This window comes from Acomys minous (assembly GCF_964271855.1).
Source record: "Acomys minous genome assembly, chromosome: 17".
NCBI classification, from domain to species: domain Eukaryota; kingdom Metazoa; phylum Chordata; class Mammalia; order Rodentia; family Muridae; genus Acomys; species Acomys minous.
In genome coordinates, this window is record NC_140500.1 from 19,612,301 (window position 1) to 19,635,157 (window position 22,857).

Here is a 22,857-nt window from a genome sequence, read left to right on the forward strand (position 1 = left end):
ATATTTTATGCTCTTTTCCTTATTAAGTATATATATATATTTAAATTTTTTGTTCTGATCTTATTATAGATGTGTATTATTTGATCTATCAATTATATAATTTCATTGGTTATTTTTGGTCATCATTTTTATCTCTATAATGTTCTCATTATGGAATCTACTTACTTCTCAAATTCTTTCCACTATATCCTTCCCTATTGCCCCTCAGTCATTTATTTTTAATCTCTATATAATCATAAAATATCTGTGTTTATTTCGAATTTCATACCTTTTAAAAGAATTCTTCGATCACTATTTCCCTTTAGTTGTCACGATTGCCTCAGAAACAAAATCCTAAAGGCTCTACCTAAACCTGTTAGAATGAGTAAGCGAATCCAGCAAAATTGTAGGATATAAAACTCACTCATGAAATTAGAAAGACAGCTATACACAAATAATGAACCATTTTAAGAGGCAATCAAGAAAATAATGCTTTACTGGCCGCATCAAGGAATGTAAATTAGTACCACCATATGGAAGGCAGTGTGAGTCCCCAAAGAACTGCAAACAAGACCTGCTGCAAGGGTCACCAATTCTACTTCTGGGCAGATATCAAAGGAGATGAAACAGTGTGTCCAGGAGAGACCACGCCTATTGCAACACTATTCATAATAGCCAATGCAATAAAATCTCCCAAAGTATTCATCAAGAGATAAACTAGAGTAAATAGTACACACACACACACACACACACACACACACACACACACACACACACACACACACACAGAGTGGGATAATCAACAGCTTAAAAGAGAAAGTGTCTGAGTTACTTTTTTATTGCTGTGGTAAAATACTACGGGCAAGGCAAATTACAGAAGGAAGTGTTTGGGTTTAGGGCTCCAGAAGAGTAAGACCCCACCACCATCCATCCCAGCGGGGAGATGAGGAGCCAGATGGGCACCCCAGCTGGAGCGTTTAGCTGTGGTCACATCTTGAACTGTGTGCATAAAGCAACAGGGACAGCTGGAAAAGGCACAAGTCTTTAAATTTTGACCACCTCCAGTGACACATTTCCTCTAATAAGGCCACACCTCCTAATCTTCCTCAAACAGGGACCACCTGTTCAAATACACAGACTTATTTGGGGGGGACATTTGCATTCAAATCACTATGGAAGGATTTTTTTTACACCATCTAGAGGATGTTATACCAAGTTAAATAAAACAGGGAGGAAAGACAAACATCACATCGTTCCATTTACATTTAGGATCTAAAACGTGTTAAACTCATAGATGCACAGAATAGAACGGCGGTTACCATGGGCTGGAGAACAGTGGAGGATTAAGAAGATGTCAAAGAAAGGATGTAAATTTTAAGCTAGACGAGAGGAGTAAGTTTCTACCCACTGTACAGTGTGATGGCTGCTGTTAACAAAGGGGCATTGACAATTTGGGGTGCCGCTCAGTGGCAGAGCACTCAGCTGGCATAGCTGGGCAGTAAAGTCAGGCACCGAAAGACTAGAAAGTGCCAAGAGTAGTTTTAAAATATTCTCATCACAAAAGAAGGCAAATTAATTGCATATTAGTCAACTTGGTTTGGCTTCTACAGGGTTTGCATATATTAAAACATCACATTGTACATTATAAATACTTGTAATTTCATCATTAAAATAATTTTTTAAAAGTTTTCATTTTTTACCATTTCCCCTTGCTTTCTGTTGTTTTGTTTTTGTTTTTGTTTCCAGACAGCATTTCTCTGTGTAGCCCTGGCCGTCCTGGACTTGCTTTGTAGACCAGGCTGGCCTCGAACTCACAGAGATCTGCCTGCCTCTGCCTATCTACTTTCTGCCTTTATAGTCTGAAACCCTTTCCTAACATTGTTTCCACCTGAGTTCCTCTTTGCTACAGGATTACACTCCACCTCTCTCTCTCTCTCTCTGTGTCTCTGTCTCTGTCTCTGTCTCTCTCTCTCTCTCTTTCTCTCTCTCTCATGTATTTCCTTCTTGTTCATTCAAGCAAGCAAGCACTTTGTGTTGGTTGATCCTATCAGTTTGATGGTATTTAGAATAACCTAGGAGACGTGCCTTAGGCACATCTGGGAGGGTATTTCAAGGCAAGTTTAAGAATGGGAAGACCCCTTCTGAATTAGGGTTGCACTGTCCATCCTGTGAGCTGAGACTCCAAACTGAATATAAAAGAAGAGAAAGTAAGTGAGGTGCTAGCATTCATCTCCCTTTGGATATGATATGACCCGTGGCCTCAGGTTACACAACTACGCCTTCTTCATGATGAATGGTAGAGCCAAAATAAGCCCTTCCTCCCTTAAGCTGTTATTGTCAGATATTCTGTCACACAAAGGAGAAACATAATTAATATATGCCATGTCAGTTAGGGTTACTATTGCTGTGATGGAACACCATGACCAAAGCAATTTTGGGAAGAAATGGTTTATTTTGTTCACAATTCCATATATACAGTTCACCACCAGGAGCAACAAGGGAAGCAACTAACACAGGGCAGAAACCCAGAGGCAGGAGCTGATGCAAAGGCCATGGAGGAGTGCTGCCTATTAGCTTGCTCCCCATGCCTTGCTTGCTTTCTCAGAGAACCCAGGACCATGAGTCCAGGCATGGTACCCCCAACAAAGGGCTGGGCCCTCCCATATTAATCATTACTTAAGAAACTGCCTTCCAGGCTTGCCTACAACCTGATATTATGAAGGCATTTTCTTTGTTGGGGTTCCTGACCCTCAGATAACCTTAGCTTGTGTCAAGCTGACGTAAAACTATTTGGCAAATGGACCCCTTGGCAACTTGATCATGAACACATCACACTGTTAAGCCACAACATTTCCTTTCTCATTCATACCCAAGCTCTGACATTAAAAATATAAATAACTTTTAAAACTCAAAGTCTCTTAACTGTGGGTCCCTGTAAAATAAAAAATAAATCCAATAATTTCCTACTTCAAGAGGGAAGAACCATGGCACAGTCACATTCAGATCAAAGCAAAATCAAACTCCAAAAGTACATACAAATAACTCAATGTTCACTGTCTGGGATTTTTCTCATAATCTGGGCTCCTCCAAGGGGCTTGTGTCTCCCACCCAGATCTGCCCTCTGCAGCACACACAGCCTGTCTTCTGGGCTCCGGCTGCCTCTACTCCATCGCTGCTTCTCATGTTGGTGGTCATCCATGGTCCCAGCATCTCCCAAATGCTTGGGTCTTCTGCTGAATTGGGCTGCACTCTCACCAACAGCTTCTCATAGGCTCTTTTCATGGTACCAAACCTCAACTTCTTTGCACAGTCCCTTCAGTCCTGGGCTTTCAACTGCCACTGAGGCTGCACCTTCACCAGTGCCTCTCCTAACCTGTTACAGCGCCAACTCTCAGTTGTTCTCCATGACCCTTTCATGCCTTCAAAACCAGAACCACCTGTGGGACTCTTACACTACCAAGTTCAGCTGTCAGCAACAGAGTCTCTGTGTGCTCTCAGGAAACACTTCTCAGATTCCATCTCAATGGTACTGGTCTCTCCTCTTCCTCCTCCACTTTCTCCTCCTCCTCCTCCTCCTTACTCCCACCTCCTCTTCCTCCTCTGTTTTTTCAAGATAGAGTTTTTCTGTGTAGTAGCTCTGGCTATCCTGGATTCAGTTTGTAGACCAGGCTGGCCTCGAACTCATTAAGACCCGCCTACCTCTGCCTCCCAAGTGCTGGGATTAAAGGTGTACACCACTATGTCCAACTGCTGGTCTCTTCTTAATCACAACTAATTTCTCAGCTCCAACCAGCCAATCAAGTGTCACAGCAAAGCAAAGGTTTCACTTTAGTAATTCTAATATCTCGTCAGTCACAGCTGATGCTTCAGCTCCAGCTAACCAGAACCACAGACTCTTAATTCAAAATAACAAACAGCCCCGATCGTCTTTAAATTTCACAAGGCGGGCCTCCATCTTCTGCATCGCCCTCAACATTCTGATCTTCCAAGCTCCTACAGAGCAGCTCACCGAGCACTGAACATTCAGTGGCTTTTCTTGAATAAAATCCCCCAAATCCTTCCACAATCATCCCCAAAACAACAAGGTCAGGTCTGCCACAGCAATACCCTTCTATCCTAGTACCAACTTGTTAAGGTTCCTGTGGCTGTGATGAAATTTTGGAAGGAAAGGGCTTGCTTTGCTCACAGTTCCATATAACAGTTCCCATCAAAAGCAGTGAGGGCAAGAGGAACGCACACAGGGCAGGAACCTGGAGCAGGAGCAGATGCAGAGGCCACAGAACGGTGCTGCTTACTGGCTTGCTCCCCATGGCTTGCTCAGACTGCTAGAGAACCCAGGACCATGATCCCAGGCATGAGACCACCCACAATTGGCTGGACCCTCCCACCTCAATCACTAGTTAAGAACTAAACTAAGAACCTGAAGGCACATCTTTTCTTGAGCAGTTCCTGTTTGATGCCACTTCCGGCAATCTCTTACACTAGCTTTAAAAATAAGCCTCAGTGATTTCCACAGTGGCTGCACCGCTTTGCACTCCCAGCATGAGGCATAACCTTGGCCAGTTCTGGAACACAGTCTGTGTATGCTCTCAGGAAACACTCTGTTTCCTGTTCCTTTCCCAACCTCACCAGCACTTGTCTTTTGTTTTGTTTTCTTTTTTTTTTTTCTTTAAAGTTTACTCGACACAACACATTCTCCAAGTTCACTGAAGTGGCTGACTATGTCCACGACCAAAGCCACCTCTAAACTGAAATTCTGTCGCTGAGCCAGTCCCAGCCTTGGCTTTCTTGTCAGCACCAGGGGGCATAGCATTGCTTCTGTAGGTGTCTCTGTCTGCCTCCCCTCTTGTGAATCCTGCAGGATGCTCACCCTCTGGACCTTTCAGCCAAGGCCTGCCAGTCTCAGGATGGCTACGGCACCGGGTGGTGGGCAAGATCTCCAGAGGTAGGTGGAGGTAATCTTGAAGATACTGGAGTCCCTCATTTGTAAGGTACCAATAGAAATGTCTCCAGGCAAATCTCCAGCCTTGAGATTTGGCCTTCATAATGTGAAGGTTGGGCATATTCTTGTCTGCCAGTTCAGGGTGTTTGGGTATATGAACATCTTTCTTGGCAAGCATCACTTCTTCCTTAAAAAGGAGTTCATAGATGGCAATCTGATTCTTCTTAGTCATCTACATCATGGCGGCTCATCTTTTGTGTTCTTAATCTTAACCATTCTGTGCATAAGAAAAAAAAACTCAAGTGATAGCACATGCTAGCGAGGATGTGGAAAAAGGGGAACACTCCTCCATTGCTGGTGGGAGTGTAAACTTCTACAACCACTTTGGAAATCAATCTGGTGCTTTCTCAGAAAATTGGGAATAGTGCTACCTCAGGACCCAGCTATACCACTCCTGGGCATATACCCAAAAGATGTTCCACCATTGAACAGGGACATTTACTCAACTATGTTCATAGCAGCTTTATTTATAGTAGCCAGAATCTGGAAACAACCTAGATGTCCCTCAACTGAAGAATGGATAAAGAAACTGTGGTACATTTACATAATGGAATACTATTCAGCTATTGAAAACAGGGAAATCTTGAAATTTGCAGGCAAATGGATGGAACTAGAAACGATCCTCCTAAGTGAAGTAATCCAGACCCAGAAAGACACACACGATATATACTCACTTACAAGTGGATATTAGCCCAACATAGATGTCCTCTGAAAGACTCCACCCAGCGGGGGATCAGGACAGACTTTGGGCAAGCGCTGAGAGTTGTAAGAAAGAGTAGGGGAAATGGAAGGTCCAGGAGAGAGCAGGAGCTCCACAGGAGACATCAAGGCCTGCGGATCTGGACACAGAGGCCTGCACAAGCTGATACACCAGCCAAGGACAATGCATGCACAGAACCTAGACCCCCTGTTCAGATGTAACCGTTGGACTGCTGATTCTCCACGTGGGGGGGAGGACTGCTGCTGAACCTCTGACATGCACTCTGGTGACTGCCCCTTGGCAACAAAGCCTAGGGGGCACACAGAGGAAGGGGATGCAAGCTATCCAGACAGCTGGGGTAGGAGCTCCCCCCATCAGAGATCTAGGGGAGAGGAACAGGCAGAAGGAGAGAGGATGGGAATGGGAAGAGCGAGGGGATAACAATCGGGATGTGAATAAATTATAATTAATAAAATATATATTTTTAAAACCTTAACAATTCTGACTGAGATAAGATCTCAAAGTTATTTTAATTTATATTTCCCCGGTGGCTGAGGATGATGAACATTTTAGAAATATTTCTTATCCATTTGTATCTTTTCTTCTGAGAACTTACTGTATGGGTCTGTAGCATGCTGTTTCATTGGGTTGTCTGCTTTCTTAGTGTTTAGTTCTTTGAGTTGTTTGTGTATTGAAGACATTACTCCTCTGTCAGAGGTACACCTGGCAAAAATTTTGCTCCTATTCTGTAGGCTGGCTCTTGTGACAATTAACAGTTTCCTTTGCAGTTACAGATGCTTTTTAATGTCGCAAAGTTCCTCTTGGTGACTGTTGGTCTTATTTCCTGGGCAACCAGATTCCTGTCTAGGAAGTCCTTACACAAGCCTATATCCTGAGGTGCACTTCCCGCTCTCTATTAGAAACTTCAGAATTTCACCTCTAACGTTTCATGTCTTTGGATCTACTTAGGATTGATTTGTATAAAGGGTGAGAGAGAATGCTTGGGTTTCATTCTTCTACATGTAGATATCTAGTTTCCCAAATACAGTTTGTTAAAGATGACCAGACTAGAGCTTTATAAGACTACAGGCTTTGATTCAGTCCACTGGGGAATGGGGCCTTATCTCCAAGGCAACCAAGTTTGTTTCTGGCCATGCATTTCTGGTTTCAGTGCTGGAAGTTTCAATGATTTCAGTGTCACTTGAATGTATGTCACGTATGTGCCATTCAGTAGAGCCTGGAGTCTGGTGGTGGCCTATCCCATTGGCTCAGGTCTGAACACCTTTGGCAGGGTGTTTAGGAAGACTCATGTTGGTGCAGCCCTGGGACAAGCAAAAGATTCATAAACAGTGTAAGGGATGTCACCCAGTGGCTCCTTCCTGAGATTTCCTGCTACTTTGCTTGAATCTCCCTTTTTATTCTTCTAGACAGATGCCAGGGGTCTTTCCCTAGTCAGTTGTGTCTATCTTGTGGCTGCTGATTTCTTGCTTTTCTTTGCTCCTTGTCTCACTTTTTTTTCCTTGGTATAAGAAAGCATCTTCTATTCATTGGATAGTCACTAGAAATATTTTAGGTCTTAGATTAAATGCCATTTCCTCATATCCTCATATCTTCATATCAATTACATTACTTCTGTTATTTTCTCATGTAATAGGTCATAACTATAACTATATATGTAAGCATTTATTAATTTACTATGTCTCTTCTACTAGATAGAGGTAAAATATGTCCATGTTTCTACTACCTACCTTAGTCATCCTTATGTAATTTTTTTACATAGTACCCAACAGACACTCAATGAATATTTATTTAATGCATAATGCTATTCTTTCTTCTACCCACACATGTTTGCCCTATCCCCACAAAGATATGGAGATCCTCAGGTTAAAATATCTCTGCTCGGAAGAATTAAATCCATTATTTTGTAACTTCATCTTTGCAAAGCATTTGCATATATGTTTTATCCTTCTGTGGTTCTATGAAACAGAGGACAGGAAAAGATAGTAGTCATACCTTGTAGACTTGGTCAACTGAGATTCAAAGAAATAACATAAGTTGTCCAAGGTCATAGGTAGCCCTAAACAGAGTTGACGGGGAGAAACAGAATGGCTGCCTAGCTAGGTAAAATGTAAGCTGTTGGCTGTCTGAAAACTGATTGTTTTCTGGTGTCTATTTGAGAAGATGTCATTACTTTTCAACCTATTACTCAGGAATCACCATACTTTATTTGATTTAATACAACTTTTTAGAGATATTTCTTCAAGTTTTATCATAAAGGATCTACTTGTAGATTTAGGTTTTATTTTCTTTTTGGGTTTCTACCATTTTCTGAACCTAAAGACAGAAGTCCATCAGTTCTAGACAACACTTAGCCACAGTAGCTTGTCTAAATCCTCTTCCTGGACCCAAATATAATAAGATACATAACTCAAAATATGTAATGGGGAATACCAGATGTTTTAAAGAGCTGTACAGTAAAAAAAAAAAAAAAAAAGATGTTAAACGTCATTAGGGAAACACATGAGAACATGTCTATCATCCTGGGTATAATAAAAAATATCTTAACTAAGAATTTAGACTGTAAGGGAATGGTAAAATATATCCCACTAAAATGTAAAACCTCTGTGTAAAACAAAACCTAGCATAAACTGAAAAAACAACACATAACTTATGAAGAGGGGTTTGCAAGGATGATTACAAAAACTTAACCTTCCAGGTACAGAAAAGTGGCGATAAAGGCAATTAGAACAACACCCTCCAAGAAAAAATAAGTACCAAAGACTCACTCATCAATCCTCAGAAGTAAAGATTTCTAAGTGCCCAATAAGCATGCTTTGTGCTGCTCGGCTCACCAGGACCCAGAGAAATGCAAAGCTGACTATCAGGGAATACGGTTTTATATCCTCAGAATAATAAAACTCAAAACTCCTACTTACTTCACACAAAGATTTATGAAATGGGAGAGTGATTTGGTGCCATCCCTTGAGTTTAATTTAGAACATATATACCAGATTTGAAGATGCCGATACTCTACAATCCAGAAAACCTCCTTATAGGCCCTGGAGAGACTCTAACATACGTATAACACAGCTGTTGTAGCACAGGGCAAAGTGGCACAAAAGTAGACACAACCTCATGGTCCTCATGGCCAAAGAATAGAATAAATGAAGACGTCAGTTGGGCCATAGGCCTGTAATTCAGAGTACTCAAAAATAACACCTCAGGCTGAGGATAAACCTCAGTGATAGACTGCTTGCCTGCCTAGCATGTGTGAGGCCCTGGGATTCCTCACCAGTACCCTCCTCATCCAAAATAGCTGCAACCGAGATTAATAAAGCTGCTAAACCTAATTATACATTGGGACTTAATAAAGCAAACAGGGTAATGTGAAGACAACGGAGCTCTCAACTGCCCTTCTCACAGCGACATGTGATAGCGCTCCACTGCTACAGCACACCCATGAATATGAAGAGTGACAAAATCGAGACAGTTCTGAGGAGAGAGGCTATAACCCAATGACGTAAAACTACTCCTGGCTCCTCTCTTCATCTTATGTTCTTGGCTTTTTTGTTTGTTTGTTTGTTTTGTTTGTTTCGTTTTTGTCATGTGATTATCCAGATACGGAGCCTGCTAGTCCACCTCTTAAAACATGCTTTAATCAACAGAATGTGGTAACAAGCAATCGTGTGTCAGTTCTCTCTTTTTCGTCCCAACTTCCACTACATGATTAAACTGAAGGCTGAGACTTAGTGCAGGAAAGCTGGGTACGTCAGAAAGTCAGCCGTATATCCCCACTAGCCAACCCCAAATGCCAAGCCAAGGTCATCAGTTGTCCACAGAATCTGTGGCTGACTAGACTCATAAATAAGCCAAGGAGAAGCCTAGAAAAACTACTAATGTGACCCACGGAACCATAAATCATAAATGCTTATCAATATCTGATACAAGAAGAAGGGAAGAGGGCCAGCCTGGATCTATGCTACTTTGTGTGCTTTAAAAGGGTCATTGTCAAGTGCAGTGGTGGTGCACATCTGCAATTCTACCACTTGTGACGTCCAGGCAGGAGGATTATGAGTTCTAGGCAAGCCTTGGCTACACAGCGAGACCCTTAGCAGCCAACCAATGAAACGAATGAACATACAGCATAAAGGGGACCTTTACACAAACACAGCATAGCATTATGGTTTAACAGAGGGGCGCGGTTTAACGGTATGGTTTAACAGTAGAAGCGTGGACATGGGTAGGTAGGTAGGCTGACAACTCCGATGAACTTTTCTACATTTTGGAAGCATTTTATAATAAAGTAAATTCTACCAGAAAATGCTACACTAGGGGCTGGAGAGGTGGCTCAGTGGTTAAGAGCACTGGCTGCTCTTCCAAAGGACCTGGGTTCAAATCCAAGCATCCAACATGGCAGCTCACAACTGTCTATAACTCCAGTTCCAAAGGATCTGACAACCCTCACACAGGCAGACAGACATGGGGGCAAAACACAAACATAAATAAAATAAAATAATTTTAAAAAGAAAAAGAAAATGCTGCATTCATCAAGATGATCCAGATGACTCTTGGAAAGAACCAAGAGCAGTTACCCAGTCTCTGATCAGCTTGCCACCACACAAAAAGCAGTCTAGGACTAGGTTCCTGCTCTCACCCCAGGATACCCTGTCTCTTCCTCCCTAGCACTTAATTTTCCTGTTTCAGCTGCTCATCTGCAAGGCAGGAAACATCCAATCAGCTCACCAACAAGAGAACTGCAAGAGACAGCCAGGGCTGTGTGTCAGGACAGCTTCATTATAGCAGTTACGTGGAGAGACTTTAAACCCCCTAACTACTTCATCCTATTGTTATGTCTAAAATTTAGATTCACCTGACAGAACTATGCCAGTCCTTCCTGCTCCACTCAAATACAAAGTTAGTCACCTACCCTGTGACTTCCTCCTGACATTCTAACCTGACCGACCCTTTGTATCTGAAACTTTCCATTACTGACACAGGTGGTGCTCTGTGTGCCTGCCAAGAGGATTTGGGCTTGACCCACTGAGAATAACAAGGGCTTTCAGAGGATGCCCACTCGGTGCCAGAGAAAGGCAGGGCTAAGCCCACTGCTCTCAATGGATTTGACATCTCTTTTGGGCCATGTGTTGCTAATGTTTCTATTTTGACTCCCACAGCACTCTTGTGTTTTACTCTGCACTGGTTGTCTATCTTGGTCATATGTTGGCTGGTACTTTGAATTACCATGTGTTCTTTCACCAACTCCTTGAGGACATAGTGTTTTCAGCGACTTAGTAGCCCTCCTATCTAGTGAGAGGAAGGAAGGAAAGGAGAAAGGTCAGACAGGAAGGCAGATAGGAAAGAGGAGGCAGGCAGGCAGGAAGGAAGGATAATAGCAAACATTTATAGAATGACTATATGCCAGGTACTTTGCTCATATTTGATCCTTCCAACTACTCAATGAGGTGGATACTATTATTAATTTCCATCCAGCTCACCAATGAAAATGCATGCTTAGGAAGGGTAGGTAATAGGCCTAATGCAACAAGCCACGGTGCAAAAATTGGACCCAGCCTTTGAACTAGGTTTGGGAGCTCTTCAGGCAACGTTCCTGATTTCTGACGCTATACTGTTGCTTGGATTAGAGACTTTTGAATGTGATGAGCTAACAGGAAAAGAGGATTCATTATAAAGGGAAAACGAGAGAACTCTAGAAAGGATGAGAGAAAGACAGAGAGATACCAATCAATACATCTTCTTCCCGTGTCTCATCTATGACAACACCATTCCTGCCGGATACCTAAACATCTCCTGAGAGGAGCCGTTGGCTACGTCAGTGATGAGTCCTAAGTGTCCGTTTCTGTATGATAAATGTGGTGGGTTGAATGTTTAAGAAGCAGCAGTATTTGAAAGGATTAGAAGGTACGGCTCTGTTAGGGGAAGTGTGCCACTGGGAGTTGAGGGTTCAAAAGCTCAAGCCAGGCTCAGTGGCTTTCTCTTCCTGCTGCCTGTGGATCGGGTAGAGGACACTCAGCTCCTCAGCACCATGTCTGCCTGCATGCCCCCATGCTGAGAACGGATTAAACCTTTGAAACAGTAAGCAAGCTTCAATTAAATGCTTTCTTTTTATAAGATTTGCCGTAGTCAAGCTCTCTTGACAGAGAACCTTGGCTAAGACAATAAAGGTCCACAGATGGCTTTTATGTGTCCCTTGCCTCTGAGAGTTTCATTATTCATAGAAATCACCCTCACCTTCCACGGTTGCTGCAAGCACTGCATTAGTGAATGCCCACCACTACTTCTTACAGAAATACCAAATTATGTTCCTGCGAGCATCTGGCCACATTTCCATCGCACACACCTTCATTGGTGTATCTGTTTAAATTCACTTTATTTATTATGTACTGTTGATTCATTAACATTGAACTCTTGGCCAGCATTCTATGCCATGCCTTGTAAAGCATATTTGACATATGGTCTTCATAGGGCAGGTAACAACTTTCTTATGCTTAGGAACACTGGACAGCACTTTAGCACTGTGCTTTTGGGCCACTTAAAATAGCAAACTAATGGAAAGCACAAAAATGCAAAAACCACAGCACTAAACAGACCACAAAAGAAGCTTTTCTTTATATTATGAACTGAAACAAGGTAGCAAAGTGTCACTCGGCCCATAAGGACTAGGAGTGTGTATATTGAGCAACCTAATTTGTTTGCTCCTCTGTGAATGTTCACAAGTGACTGAAAGTGCTGCCAAAGGTCGTGTATTTCACTCCACTGGGATTTTACCTCACGTGTATTAATTACTTTTCTATTGCTGTCATGAAACATCAAGACCAAAAGCAACTTGGCTACAATCTATCATTAAGGGAAGTAGAGACAGGAACCTGGAGGCAGAAACTGAAGCAGAAGCCATGAAGGAACACTGCTTACTGACTTGTTCTCTGTGCCTTGTTCAGCTAGATTTCCTACATAACCCAGTACCACACGCTCAGGGGTGTCGTCACCCACAGTGGGCTGAGTCCTCCCACATCAATGACTGATCTAGAAAATGCCCCACAGCCCAATCAGATGGAGGCAATTTCTCAACGGAAGCTCAGTCTTCTCAGATGACCCTGGCCTGTGTCAACTTGACAAAAAACCCTAACAGACAAAATCCAAAAAACCAAAATACCACCATCACCAAAACCTAGCCAGCAGAGTTTATAATCTTGCTTTGATAAAACTATTACCTTTGTTATCTCTGTCTCTCTCTTCCCATATGTTGTGTCCATACCGTATGCACCTGTCCATTCGAGAGGTTTCCCTGCAGTGGGTACAATGATTTGTCATTCTCTGCCATATTCCATTGAGACACGGTCTCTCAGTGAACTTGGATCTAGCGTAATAGCCAGCAAGTCTCAGAAATCCTCGTCTCTACTCTCCCTGGGTTAAGGCCACACCCAGCTTCCAACTCAGGTGCTCGAGCCTGGCCGGCCTGAGCCTCCACCCATTGAGCCACTCCCCAGTCTCTGCCATTAGAGACTCTCGCAGGTCCCCAACACTGAAGTGAGTAGGTAGGTTCACAAATGTGGGCTCTGTGATTAGTGAGAACGGACTGTATGTGGCACGAGGTTCAGTCAGCTCTGAGACTGATGCACCAGGAAGTGCTTTCCTATGGGAAAACAGGAAAAGCACATCTAGAGCAACCCCAAGTGTGTGGTACTAACCTGAGCTGTGTGTCTTCGAGAATGATGCCACAAGCACATACTGGATCTGGAGGGAACCCCAAAAGAGAAGACACTCATCTGTTCCCCAACCCCTTCTGTCTGCAGCTGTGATGCCCATTTGGGGTTCTGTGTATTAGCTATGCTTTAGGGTGCCACCGACATGTTAGTTTCTGATTGAGCAAAATTTCCTTGAATTCTATAATGACAAACCTATTTTATAATAGTACGTGTGACAATGACACAAAGACAGCCTTATGATAATACCATGTCAGCCAGCAATCAGAACTTCAGTCTCACAGACTGCTTAAGCAATTTCAGCTGTGTGCTAAGCCTCCACATTTCAGAGCTCTGTGGGGACCCTAGCAGGAAGGTTGCTGAGTGGTTAAGAGACAGAAAACCATTTATTTAAATGGTTCTGAAGACAATGGGTTTTTTTTTTTTTTGAAGACAAGTGTAAAACAATCCTACAATCCATGTTTCACACTCATGATAATGATTTTTACCTTGCTGTGGTTACTTTGGGGCAAGGAAGTACAATGGAACAGGAGAGAAGCCACAGAAAAGCCAGTGTCCCCGCTGTCTTCTCTCTCAGGACCCCGGAGACAAGAGTGTTCCTGTGCTGACGAGATTCCTGCCTGTGAGAAGTGGATGCAGCTGAAGTGACATAATTGATGGCTCGTGCTGTGTCAACAACAGAACTGCAAACTCCTGGGCCAACAAGAGTCTTCTGCTGAAATTCCTTTTCCATGTGTTTCTTCCATTTTGGTCCCAGTGTCCTGCTGAGCCCCAGCTGGCGCCACACTTGTAGATCAATGGAAAGGTTATAGCCTCCTTTGCTCCACTTGGGAACAGGTGGGGAGGGCAGGGAGGAGCGATGAGGAATGGAGGCCTGGGGCTCGGCATTCTGGCCTCAGTTCCAAAGCAGTCTGAAGGCCTTGAGGACCTCAGCCATCTATCTTAGGAACATTCAACTGTTTATACAAACAGAAAACTATGTTCACGGGACATTCCTTACCCGTGCTGTGTTAAGCACACCACCGCCACACAAGACTTGACGTCACTTTCTCAACACAGTGCACTGTCTGCAATTCCACCCAGAATGTTTGATATCCTTTCTGTTATCAGAACTGCAGATGATTTGAATCTGGAATGCGGTACAACTGGGTGGAAGAAAATTTAAGAGCTGTGGCCTAGTCGAAGAAGTTAGGGCTGCTGGGGCACCTTTTGAGAATACTCGCCCCGTTTTTTCCTTCCTTTGCTCTGTATCTGCCATGGTGTGAACAGGCATCTGTGACCACACACCCCCACCTTAATGTTCTGTGCTACCACAGAGCCAAAGCACTAGAGCCAAGTGACCATGGCTTACTAAGCTGGTTGTCTCATATACTCTGTCACAGTGACAGAAGATAACACATCTTTCATGAAGTGCTCCCCTCAAAGAAGCCTATTAGAAGGCTTGGTTCATGACTCAAATACAAAATTCCAGGCTCCCCTGATCACAGCATGATTAAAATCCTCACCATTTAACTCCATGGATTTGTGTCTAAGTTGCAGTTGTGATGTATTTTGTGTGTGTTTTCATCACTGATATATAACACTGTAGGAACGGTTTCCCCCAATCTTATTGCCAACATATGTTGGCAACTATGTAACAGCACAAACTGAAAACCTGATACTCAATCCACAGGTCAAGCTGCACTCTATATTGCCATTAAGTGGAAGTCCCAGTTTATAGGTGTCTTAGTAAGACAGCCTTGAGGTGATAAAGAAAACCGGTCAGTAGCATTCACCAAATTTCTTTGGATGCAACACCTCCAGCATCCTGACAGATGGATGTTCCACCTTCAAGCTGCCAGCATACCCTTAAATGTTTTCAGTCGTGCAACACCTGTAGAAAAGACCTTAAGGCCTTTTTGAATGCTCCCACTCCTGGCTGGGATTCACACATGCTAGAAAAGCCTCCTACCACAGAGCTACACCCCAGGCTCCGAATGCCTTTTCTTGATCCCATTAGTCTACACCCCAGCTAGAACTGTCAGTTTAATAACAGAACTAGTCTTTGATCCTGATCTGTCCATCTCTGGTTTCTGTCTGTCTGCCCTGCATCAGAATCAATTACAATGAGAACAATGGTGCTTGAACAACCAGTTTTTCCAAGGAAATGGGGAATCTCCATATGTGGTACCAAGCCCCTTGGCAAAGATCCTGGAAAAATTAATGTCTAGTGGTCACAGTGTGGACTACGTCTTCCATCTCTTCCTTGAATAGAAAACCAAGAGACATTCCTCCATGGAAAGCATTCTATCTACCAACAGAGCATCTGCCATAGTTCTGACATTCTGGCATACTAGGAGAACACTGTTTTTGTTTTCATGAAATCAAGAAATATCACTTTATCATGACACCAAAGACTCCACATTCTATCTTACTGACCAGTTTAAAGAGTCATAATACCTAGAAAGAAGAAGCGTCTGCTTTTATGGATCTCTTTGTGTAGATGTCTGTGTGTAGATGCCTGTGTGTAGATTCCTGTGTGTAGATTCCTGTGTGTTGATTCCTGTGTGTTGATTCCTGTGTGTAGATGTCTGTGTGTGGATGTCTGTGTGTAGATGTCTGTGTGCTGATTCCTGTGTGTGGATGTCTGTGTGTAAATGTCTATGTGTTGATTCCTGTGTGTGGATGTCTGTGTGTAGATGCCTGTGTGTGGACGTCTGTGTGTGGATGTCTGTGTGTGGACGTCTGTGTGTAGATGCCTGTGTGTGGATGTCTGTGTGTGGATGTCTGTGTGTGGATGTCTGTGTGTGGATGTCTGTGTGTGGATGCCTGTGTGTGGATGTCTGTGTGTAGATGCCTGTGTGTGGATGTCTGTGTGTGGATGTCTGTGTGTGGATGTCTGTGTGTGGATGTCTGTGTGTAGATGTCTGTGTGTGGATGCCTGTGTGTGGATGCCTGTGTGTGGATGTCTGTGTGTGGATGTCTGTGTGTAGATGTCTGTGTGTGGATGCCTGTGTGTGGATGCCTGTGTGTGGATGCCTGTGTGTGGATGCCTGTGTGTGGATGCCTGTGTGTGGATGCCTGTGTGTGGATGTCTGTGTGTGGATGCCTGTGTGTGGATGTCTGTGTGTGGATGCCTGTGTGTGGATGTCTGTGTGTAGATGCCTGTGTGTGGATGTCTGTGTGTGGATGTCTGTGTGTGGATGTCTGTGTGTGGATGCCTGTGTGTGGATGTCTGTGTGTGGATGCCTATGTGTGGATGCCTGTGTGTGGATGCCTGTGTGTGGATGCCTGTGTGTGGATGTCTGTGTGTGGATGTCTGTGTGTGGATGTCTGTGTGTGGATGTCTGTGTGTGGATGTCTGTGTGTGGATGTCTGTGTGTGGATGTCTGTGTGTGGATGCCTGTGTGTGGATGCCTGTGTGTGGATGTCTGTGTGTGGACGTCTGTGTGTGGACGTCTGTGTGTGGACGTCTGTGTGTGGACGTCTGTGTGTGGATGTCTGTGTGTGGATGTCTGTGTGTGGATGCCTGTGTGTGGATGCCTGTGTGTGGATGTCTGTGTGTGGACGTCTGTGTGTGGACGTCTGTGTGTGGATGTCTGTGTGTGGACGTCTGTGTGTGGATGTCTGTGTGTGGATGTCTGTGTGTGGATGTCTGTGTGTAGATGTCTGTGTGTTGATTCCTGTGTGTGGACGTCTGTGTGTTGATTCCTGTGTGTGGACGTCTGTGTGTTGATTCCTGTGTGTGGACGTCTGTGTGTTGATTCCTGTGTGTGGACGTCTGTGTGTTGATTCCTGTGTGTGGATGTCGTGTGTAGACGCCTGTGTGTTGATTCCTGGTTTTAGATGCCTTTGTGTGGATGCCTGTGTTTAGATGTCTGTGTGTTGATATCTGTGTGATATTGTAAACACCTTTTTAGAAAATGTAGTCACTACTGTTAGCAAATATCTTACATACTGGATACATGACCAGCAGCCTCTGAGGAATGAGCACCCCAAAGCCAATTTTGAAAAAGGAGGATAAACACCAGAGAGAGAAATTTGAATGTAGCTTCTGCCATCAAAACGGGTGGAGAGGAATGGTGAAACAGAGAAGGTAGGGGAACGGAGAAATGAAAACGATCCTGGTTGTCAGTGCTGCTAAGGTCTATAGTGATGCCAGGTGCGGGTTTAGACTAAGTTACATCAGGCCGGCAGAAAAGAACACTCTTTTCCCAGCCCATGAAATGTTATTAATAGTCATGGGCAAGGTCACAGAGGGGAGGTGAGACAGCAGTAAGGAATTCAAAGCCTTCTCTGCCTTTAACTTATACAACCTTAGAAAGAGTAGGTTAAAAGCCAGAGTTGGAAACAAGAGAATCTAAGACCCCCAGCACATTTGTCTGGTGTGCTTGTATTGCTACAAAACACTGTCACAAGAAACTTACACTTACAATGTACACTCACATTCTGACTTGACAAAGTAGAAGGAAGATTTTACTTGTCTGCCTAATTATGCTTGTAGCTCATATAGGACTTGTGCCTGGGAAACGTCGGCAGTCTCCATGGAGATGTAATGAAATGTAAGTGGCTGTGTTCTATGAACACTCTGTTTTAACATTACCATCCACTGACAGGAGACATAAGAAGAAAAAGGAGGTGTTATTTCATGAAGGGATCGAGTAAACGCTCTGGATGGGAGCTGTTCTCTGGGTTGTGCAGTACAGAGAGTTCTGGAACGTGTGATAATGTACACATCATTTAACAGGTGGCTTGGGGTGTGAGTCCCACTGGGCACCTTTTGCTTGACAGGCTCCCAGCACAGTCGTCTCTTCTGGAGAGTTGGGAAACCCTCTTCTGTCAGTGCACCAGTGTGTGAGGCTTTAGTGCTTGGAGGTCAGTGTGAGTGTTGAGGAGACCCGGAAGATCTGGGGGAGCATGTTACTCAGCTGATAAAACATTTCTTCAGAAATACTCTGTAAGAGGGAAAAAGGGGAAAAGGTTTGCACTTGTTAGATCATCATTGACATTTTCAGTTTTTCAAAGTCTTTTGAAACCTAGATCTTGTTCTAGATAGGGAACATAATATGTAAAAATTATCTTTCATGATTGATTCAATTTCATAACTATAGATTAGGCTGCTTTTCTGGTTCCAACCCTCTGGGAACTTACATTCTATCACGTAACGATTCTGATTACTAGAGAAACCCCTAGTTGACAGCAGTGTGAGTAGAAATAAACTTCGCTAGTTTTGCTAAGTTCTCAATAGAATTCAAAATCATTGAGAGTAGCAGCACATGCCCCAATCAAAGCACAAGGCAGGGGCAGCACTGGGCAGGGGCAGCACTGGGCAGGGCAGCACTGGGCAGGGGCAGGCAAATCTCTTGAGGCCAGTCTGGTCTACACGGTGAGACTGTCTTAAAAAATGGAAGACTGCACCATCTGCTTCTGTTCTTCCTGTGTCCCTCTACAGTCTTTATAGCAGAAGGGAAGATGAATCAGTCACGTTCAGCTTGGAGGTTAAAGATCTGCAGAGCAATGGGTGCTCACGTGCTTGACAGTACACCAAGTGCCTGGATGGCATCCAAATATATTTCTCCCCTTAAAGTCAGGGAACTATACTCTGTTATATAGAAGAGTTTAGCATGACACACTCGGCTGTGCCTTTGAGGACGTGGGATCTACTGAGACAACACAGCCATGGGCTGGGCTGGGGTCTGCTCAGATAACACACCTGTGGTACCAGAAACTGCACTGTCCTAGAAATTCCTCCATCCCACGAAGCCATCTCCATCATGAAACCTGAAACAGAACAACAGGCTGTTGTGATGTGAGCTCTGGCCTTGGGTCCCACAACTCCCTTACTAAGATGACAGGGAACTTAATTATGGGCCTCATGTCTTGACCTCTTAGGTAGCCACATGTCCACAGGAAAGGCTAAGCCTCTGGGGCAGATAAAGATCCACACTCCCATTCTCTGTGTCAGAGAGGTTTAACAGTCTTGTCAACACTCTCAAAGGCCTACATGACCTTCATAGAATGCGGATAAACCAGATGATGAAAAATTAGTTCAGCACATGGCTCTATTTTTTTTTTTAAAGAAACTAAAAGACAATCAAGAGCAGCCAGGATCTGCAGTGTGTAAGGAGCATGCCTCTGTGGTGGTTTACATGAACCATCAATCTGATAAGCTCTAGAACCACCCTGGAGACTCTCTGCATGCCTGTGGGGCTCACTGGGTGGGATGACCTGCTCTCAGTGTGGGTGGCATCGTACCATGGGCTGGAGTTCTAGACTGCATACATAGAAGAGAGCTACCTGAGAACCAGCATTCACTGCTCAGTTTCTTGCCTGAAGATGCAGTGTGGCTAGACTCCGTTCCCGCTGCCAAGTCTTCCCTACTGTGACAGACTGTAACCTCAGTCTGAGCCAAAAGAAGCCTTTCTTCCTTAAGTTGATTTTGTCAGGCACTTTGTTTCAGCACCATTTGCAGTAACTTATGTTTCAAGACAACTAGAGGTATGTTTATTTGTAATTGGTAAGAGATAAAATGATAAAGTCTATTATGAAATATTTGACTGAAGCAACAGGAACAGAAGCAACTTCTCTCTTTCCTTTGCTCTTCTTTCAATAACTGGGATGAGATTTACACAGTAGCTGCTAAGCAGAGCCTATGCTCACCTTTGACACACTTAAATACAAGTTCTGCTCTTCTTAAGCACCAGGGGATAGTCATTTCCTAAAAACAAAAACAAAACATATATATAAATGTTTTCAACATAATTACATATAAAAACAAAAACAAAACCCATATCATCACAAACGTTTTTTATAATGTCAGATCTTTACCTGCAATGTTGTGTGTACATATTTTGGAAAAATCCAGGCTAATCATCCCAGCTGGATTCCCTTGGTTTTTAGACATACAACTCTTCCAGCCAATATCAAAATTCCACCAGAGAACTCCTACAGCTGATAAACACCTTCAGCAAATTGGTTGGATACAAAATTAACTCAAAAAAGTCTGTAGCCTTCCTATACACAGATGACAAGCTTGCAGAGGAAGAAATTAGGAAAACTACACCCTTCACATTAGCCACAAGCAATATAAAGTACTTAGGAGTTACTCTAACTAAGCAAGTGAAGGACTTGTTTGAAAAAAATTTCAAAACTCTAAAGAAAGAGATTGAAGATGACATGAGAAGATGGAAGGATCTTCCTTGCTCATGGATCGGGAGAATTAACATAATAAAAATGGCCATCCTACCAAAGGCAATCTACAGATTCAATGCAATCCCTATCAAAATACCTACACAATTTTTTAAAGACATTGAAAGTTCAATTCTGAACTTCATATGGAAAAACAAAAAACCCAGAATAGCTAAAACAATCTTGTACAATAAAAGATACTCCGGAGGGGTCTCCATACCTGATCTCAAACTGTACTATAAAGCAATAGTAATTAAAACAGCATGGTACTGGCACAGCAACAGGCTGGTTGATCAGTGGAATCGAATCGAAGACCCAGATATGAATCCACACACATATGGTCACTTGATTTTCGACAAAGAAGCCAAATCCATTCGATGGAAAAGGGATAGCATCTTTAACAAATGGTGCTGGTCTAACTGGATGTCTATGTGTAAAAAAATGCAACTGGACCCATATTTGTCACCTTGTACAAAACTCAAATCCAAGTGGATTAAAGACCTCAACATAAAACCAGAGACACTAAGTCACTTAGAAGAAAAAGTGGGGAAGAGCCTGGAACATATTGGCACAGGAGACAACTTCCTGAACAGAACACCAACAGCCCAGACATTATTGTCAACAATTAATAAATGGGACCTCATGAGGCTGAGAAGCTTCTGTAAGGCAGGAGACCCTGTCAAGAGAACAAAGCGACAGCCTACAAACTGGGAAAAGATCTTCACCAACCCTACATCTGACAAAGGTCTAATATCCAAAATATATAAAGAACTCAAGAAATTAAACACCACCAAAACAAATAACCCAATTGAGAAATGGGGCTTGGAACTAAACAGAGAATTCTCAACAGAGGAATATCAAATGGCTGAGAAACACTTAAAGAAATGCTCAACCTCCTTAATCATCAGGGAAATGCAAATCAAAACAACGCTGAGATTCCAGCTTACACCCATCAGAATGGCTAAGATAAAAAATTCAAGTGACACCACATGCTGGCGAGGATGTGGGGAGAGAGGAACACTCCTTCATTGCTCGTGGGAATGCAAACTAGTACAACCACTTTGGAAATCTATCTGGTGCTATCTCAGAAAAATGGGAATAGGGCTTCCTCAAGACCCAGCTATTCCACTCCTTGGAATATACCCAGAAGATGCTCCAGCACACAGCAAGAAAATTTGCTCAACCATGCTCAATAGACTATACTTATGGGATGCAAGTTGATTTAATGAGCCTAGCAAAGAGGACTTAAAAAAAAAATCAAACGTATCTGTGAAATCTTAGTCAACTCGTGATACAAGAACTTCACTAAGCATTCACTGTTAGCACGGGAAATTCAACTGAACTGCACAATAACTACTGCAAGGGAAATAAAATGCTTAATTTACCATATAACAGATTATCACTAAAGTATGGCAATAAACAAGTAGCTCTCTGCAGACACCTGTTGGACCAACTCATTGTCTTCATTTTAACTTTTAGTCTTTGGCCAGAACACTCATGGACATACCAGACTATGCCCACACGGTTTCTACTTTACACGGCATGTTAGTGAGCATACCACTTTAAAGTCTATTTCTTTGCACCATCACCAGAAGTATCTTCTCATTCTGTTATCCTTTTGTAACTATAAAAGATATTTATTATTTTATTATAGTGTCCTGGACTCACTTTGTAGACCAGGCTGGCCTCAAACTCACAGCGATCTGCCTGCCTCTGCCTCCCGAGCGATGGGATTAAAGGCGTGCGCCACCACGCCCGGCCATTATAGTGTTTCTTAAACTTTTAGCATTCAGAATATTTTATACTTTAAAAATTACCAGACCTTTGTTTATGTCGATTATATATCCTCACATTTATTTTGTTACACTTAAGTCTGAGTTTAAAATATGGATTTAACTGAAAACCAGTGATAAACCTGTTTATGTTGCTATACAACATAAAACACATTTTAATGGAAAATAGCTACAACAATTTAGAAGAGAAGGTTGTTTCTGGAACTCAGCTGTCTGTCACTTTGGTCTCATGGTCCCTGTGTCCTGAGTCTCTGTGGGTCTGTCCTTAAGCTCAGTTCTTTTGTGGGTTCTTACTCAATGTCTCATTTCCTTAAGTGCACATTTTTACTTATGATAAAGTTACTAAAAATCACATGCATGAATCAAAGTCATAACTGAGTTTTTTGCAGAAGAATGAATTATTATTACATGATTTTTAACAAAGCACTTGCTTTACATATCTACATATGTGTATGTAACAGTATCACCTGAGAGTAATTTGCTTTATAATCTACA

The 22,857-nt window shown here is 42.9% G+C and overlaps 2 protein-coding genes across 4 annotated transcripts in view; both read right to left on the bottom strand.

Annotated features, from left to right (window-relative positions):
• Positions 1 to 864: 864 nt before the first annotated feature.
• Positions 865 to 7,809, bottom strand: LOC311588117 (small ribosomal subunit protein eS10-like). The gene has a single exon (XM_084765597.1). It carries the CDS (start codon positions 5,151 to 5,153, stop codon positions 4,683 to 4,685), a length of 471 nt encoding a protein of 156 aa, XP_084621723.1. The 5' UTR covers positions 5,154 to 7,809; the 3' UTR covers positions 865 to 4,682.
• Positions 7,810 to 18,003: 10,194 nt separating this feature from the next.
• Positions 18,004 to 22,857, bottom strand: part of FERRY3 (FERRY endosomal RAB5 effector complex subunit 3) — a 35,541-nt gene continuing 30,687 nt past the window's right edge. For all 3 annotated transcript variants that reach the window (XM_084765585.1, XM_084765587.1, XM_084765586.1), the window contains exons 12-14: positions 20,042 to 20,099; positions 19,095 to 19,162; positions 18,004 to 18,336 (exon numbers count right to left, since the gene is read on the bottom strand). In XM_084765585.1, the coding sequence (XP_084621711.1) occupies positions 18,244 to 18,336; positions 19,095 to 19,162; positions 20,042 to 20,099 (219 nt within the window). In that variant the 3' untranslated portion in view covers positions 18,004 to 18,243. The remainder of the gene's footprint in view (positions 18,337 to 19,094; positions 19,163 to 20,041; positions 20,100 to 22,857) is intronic.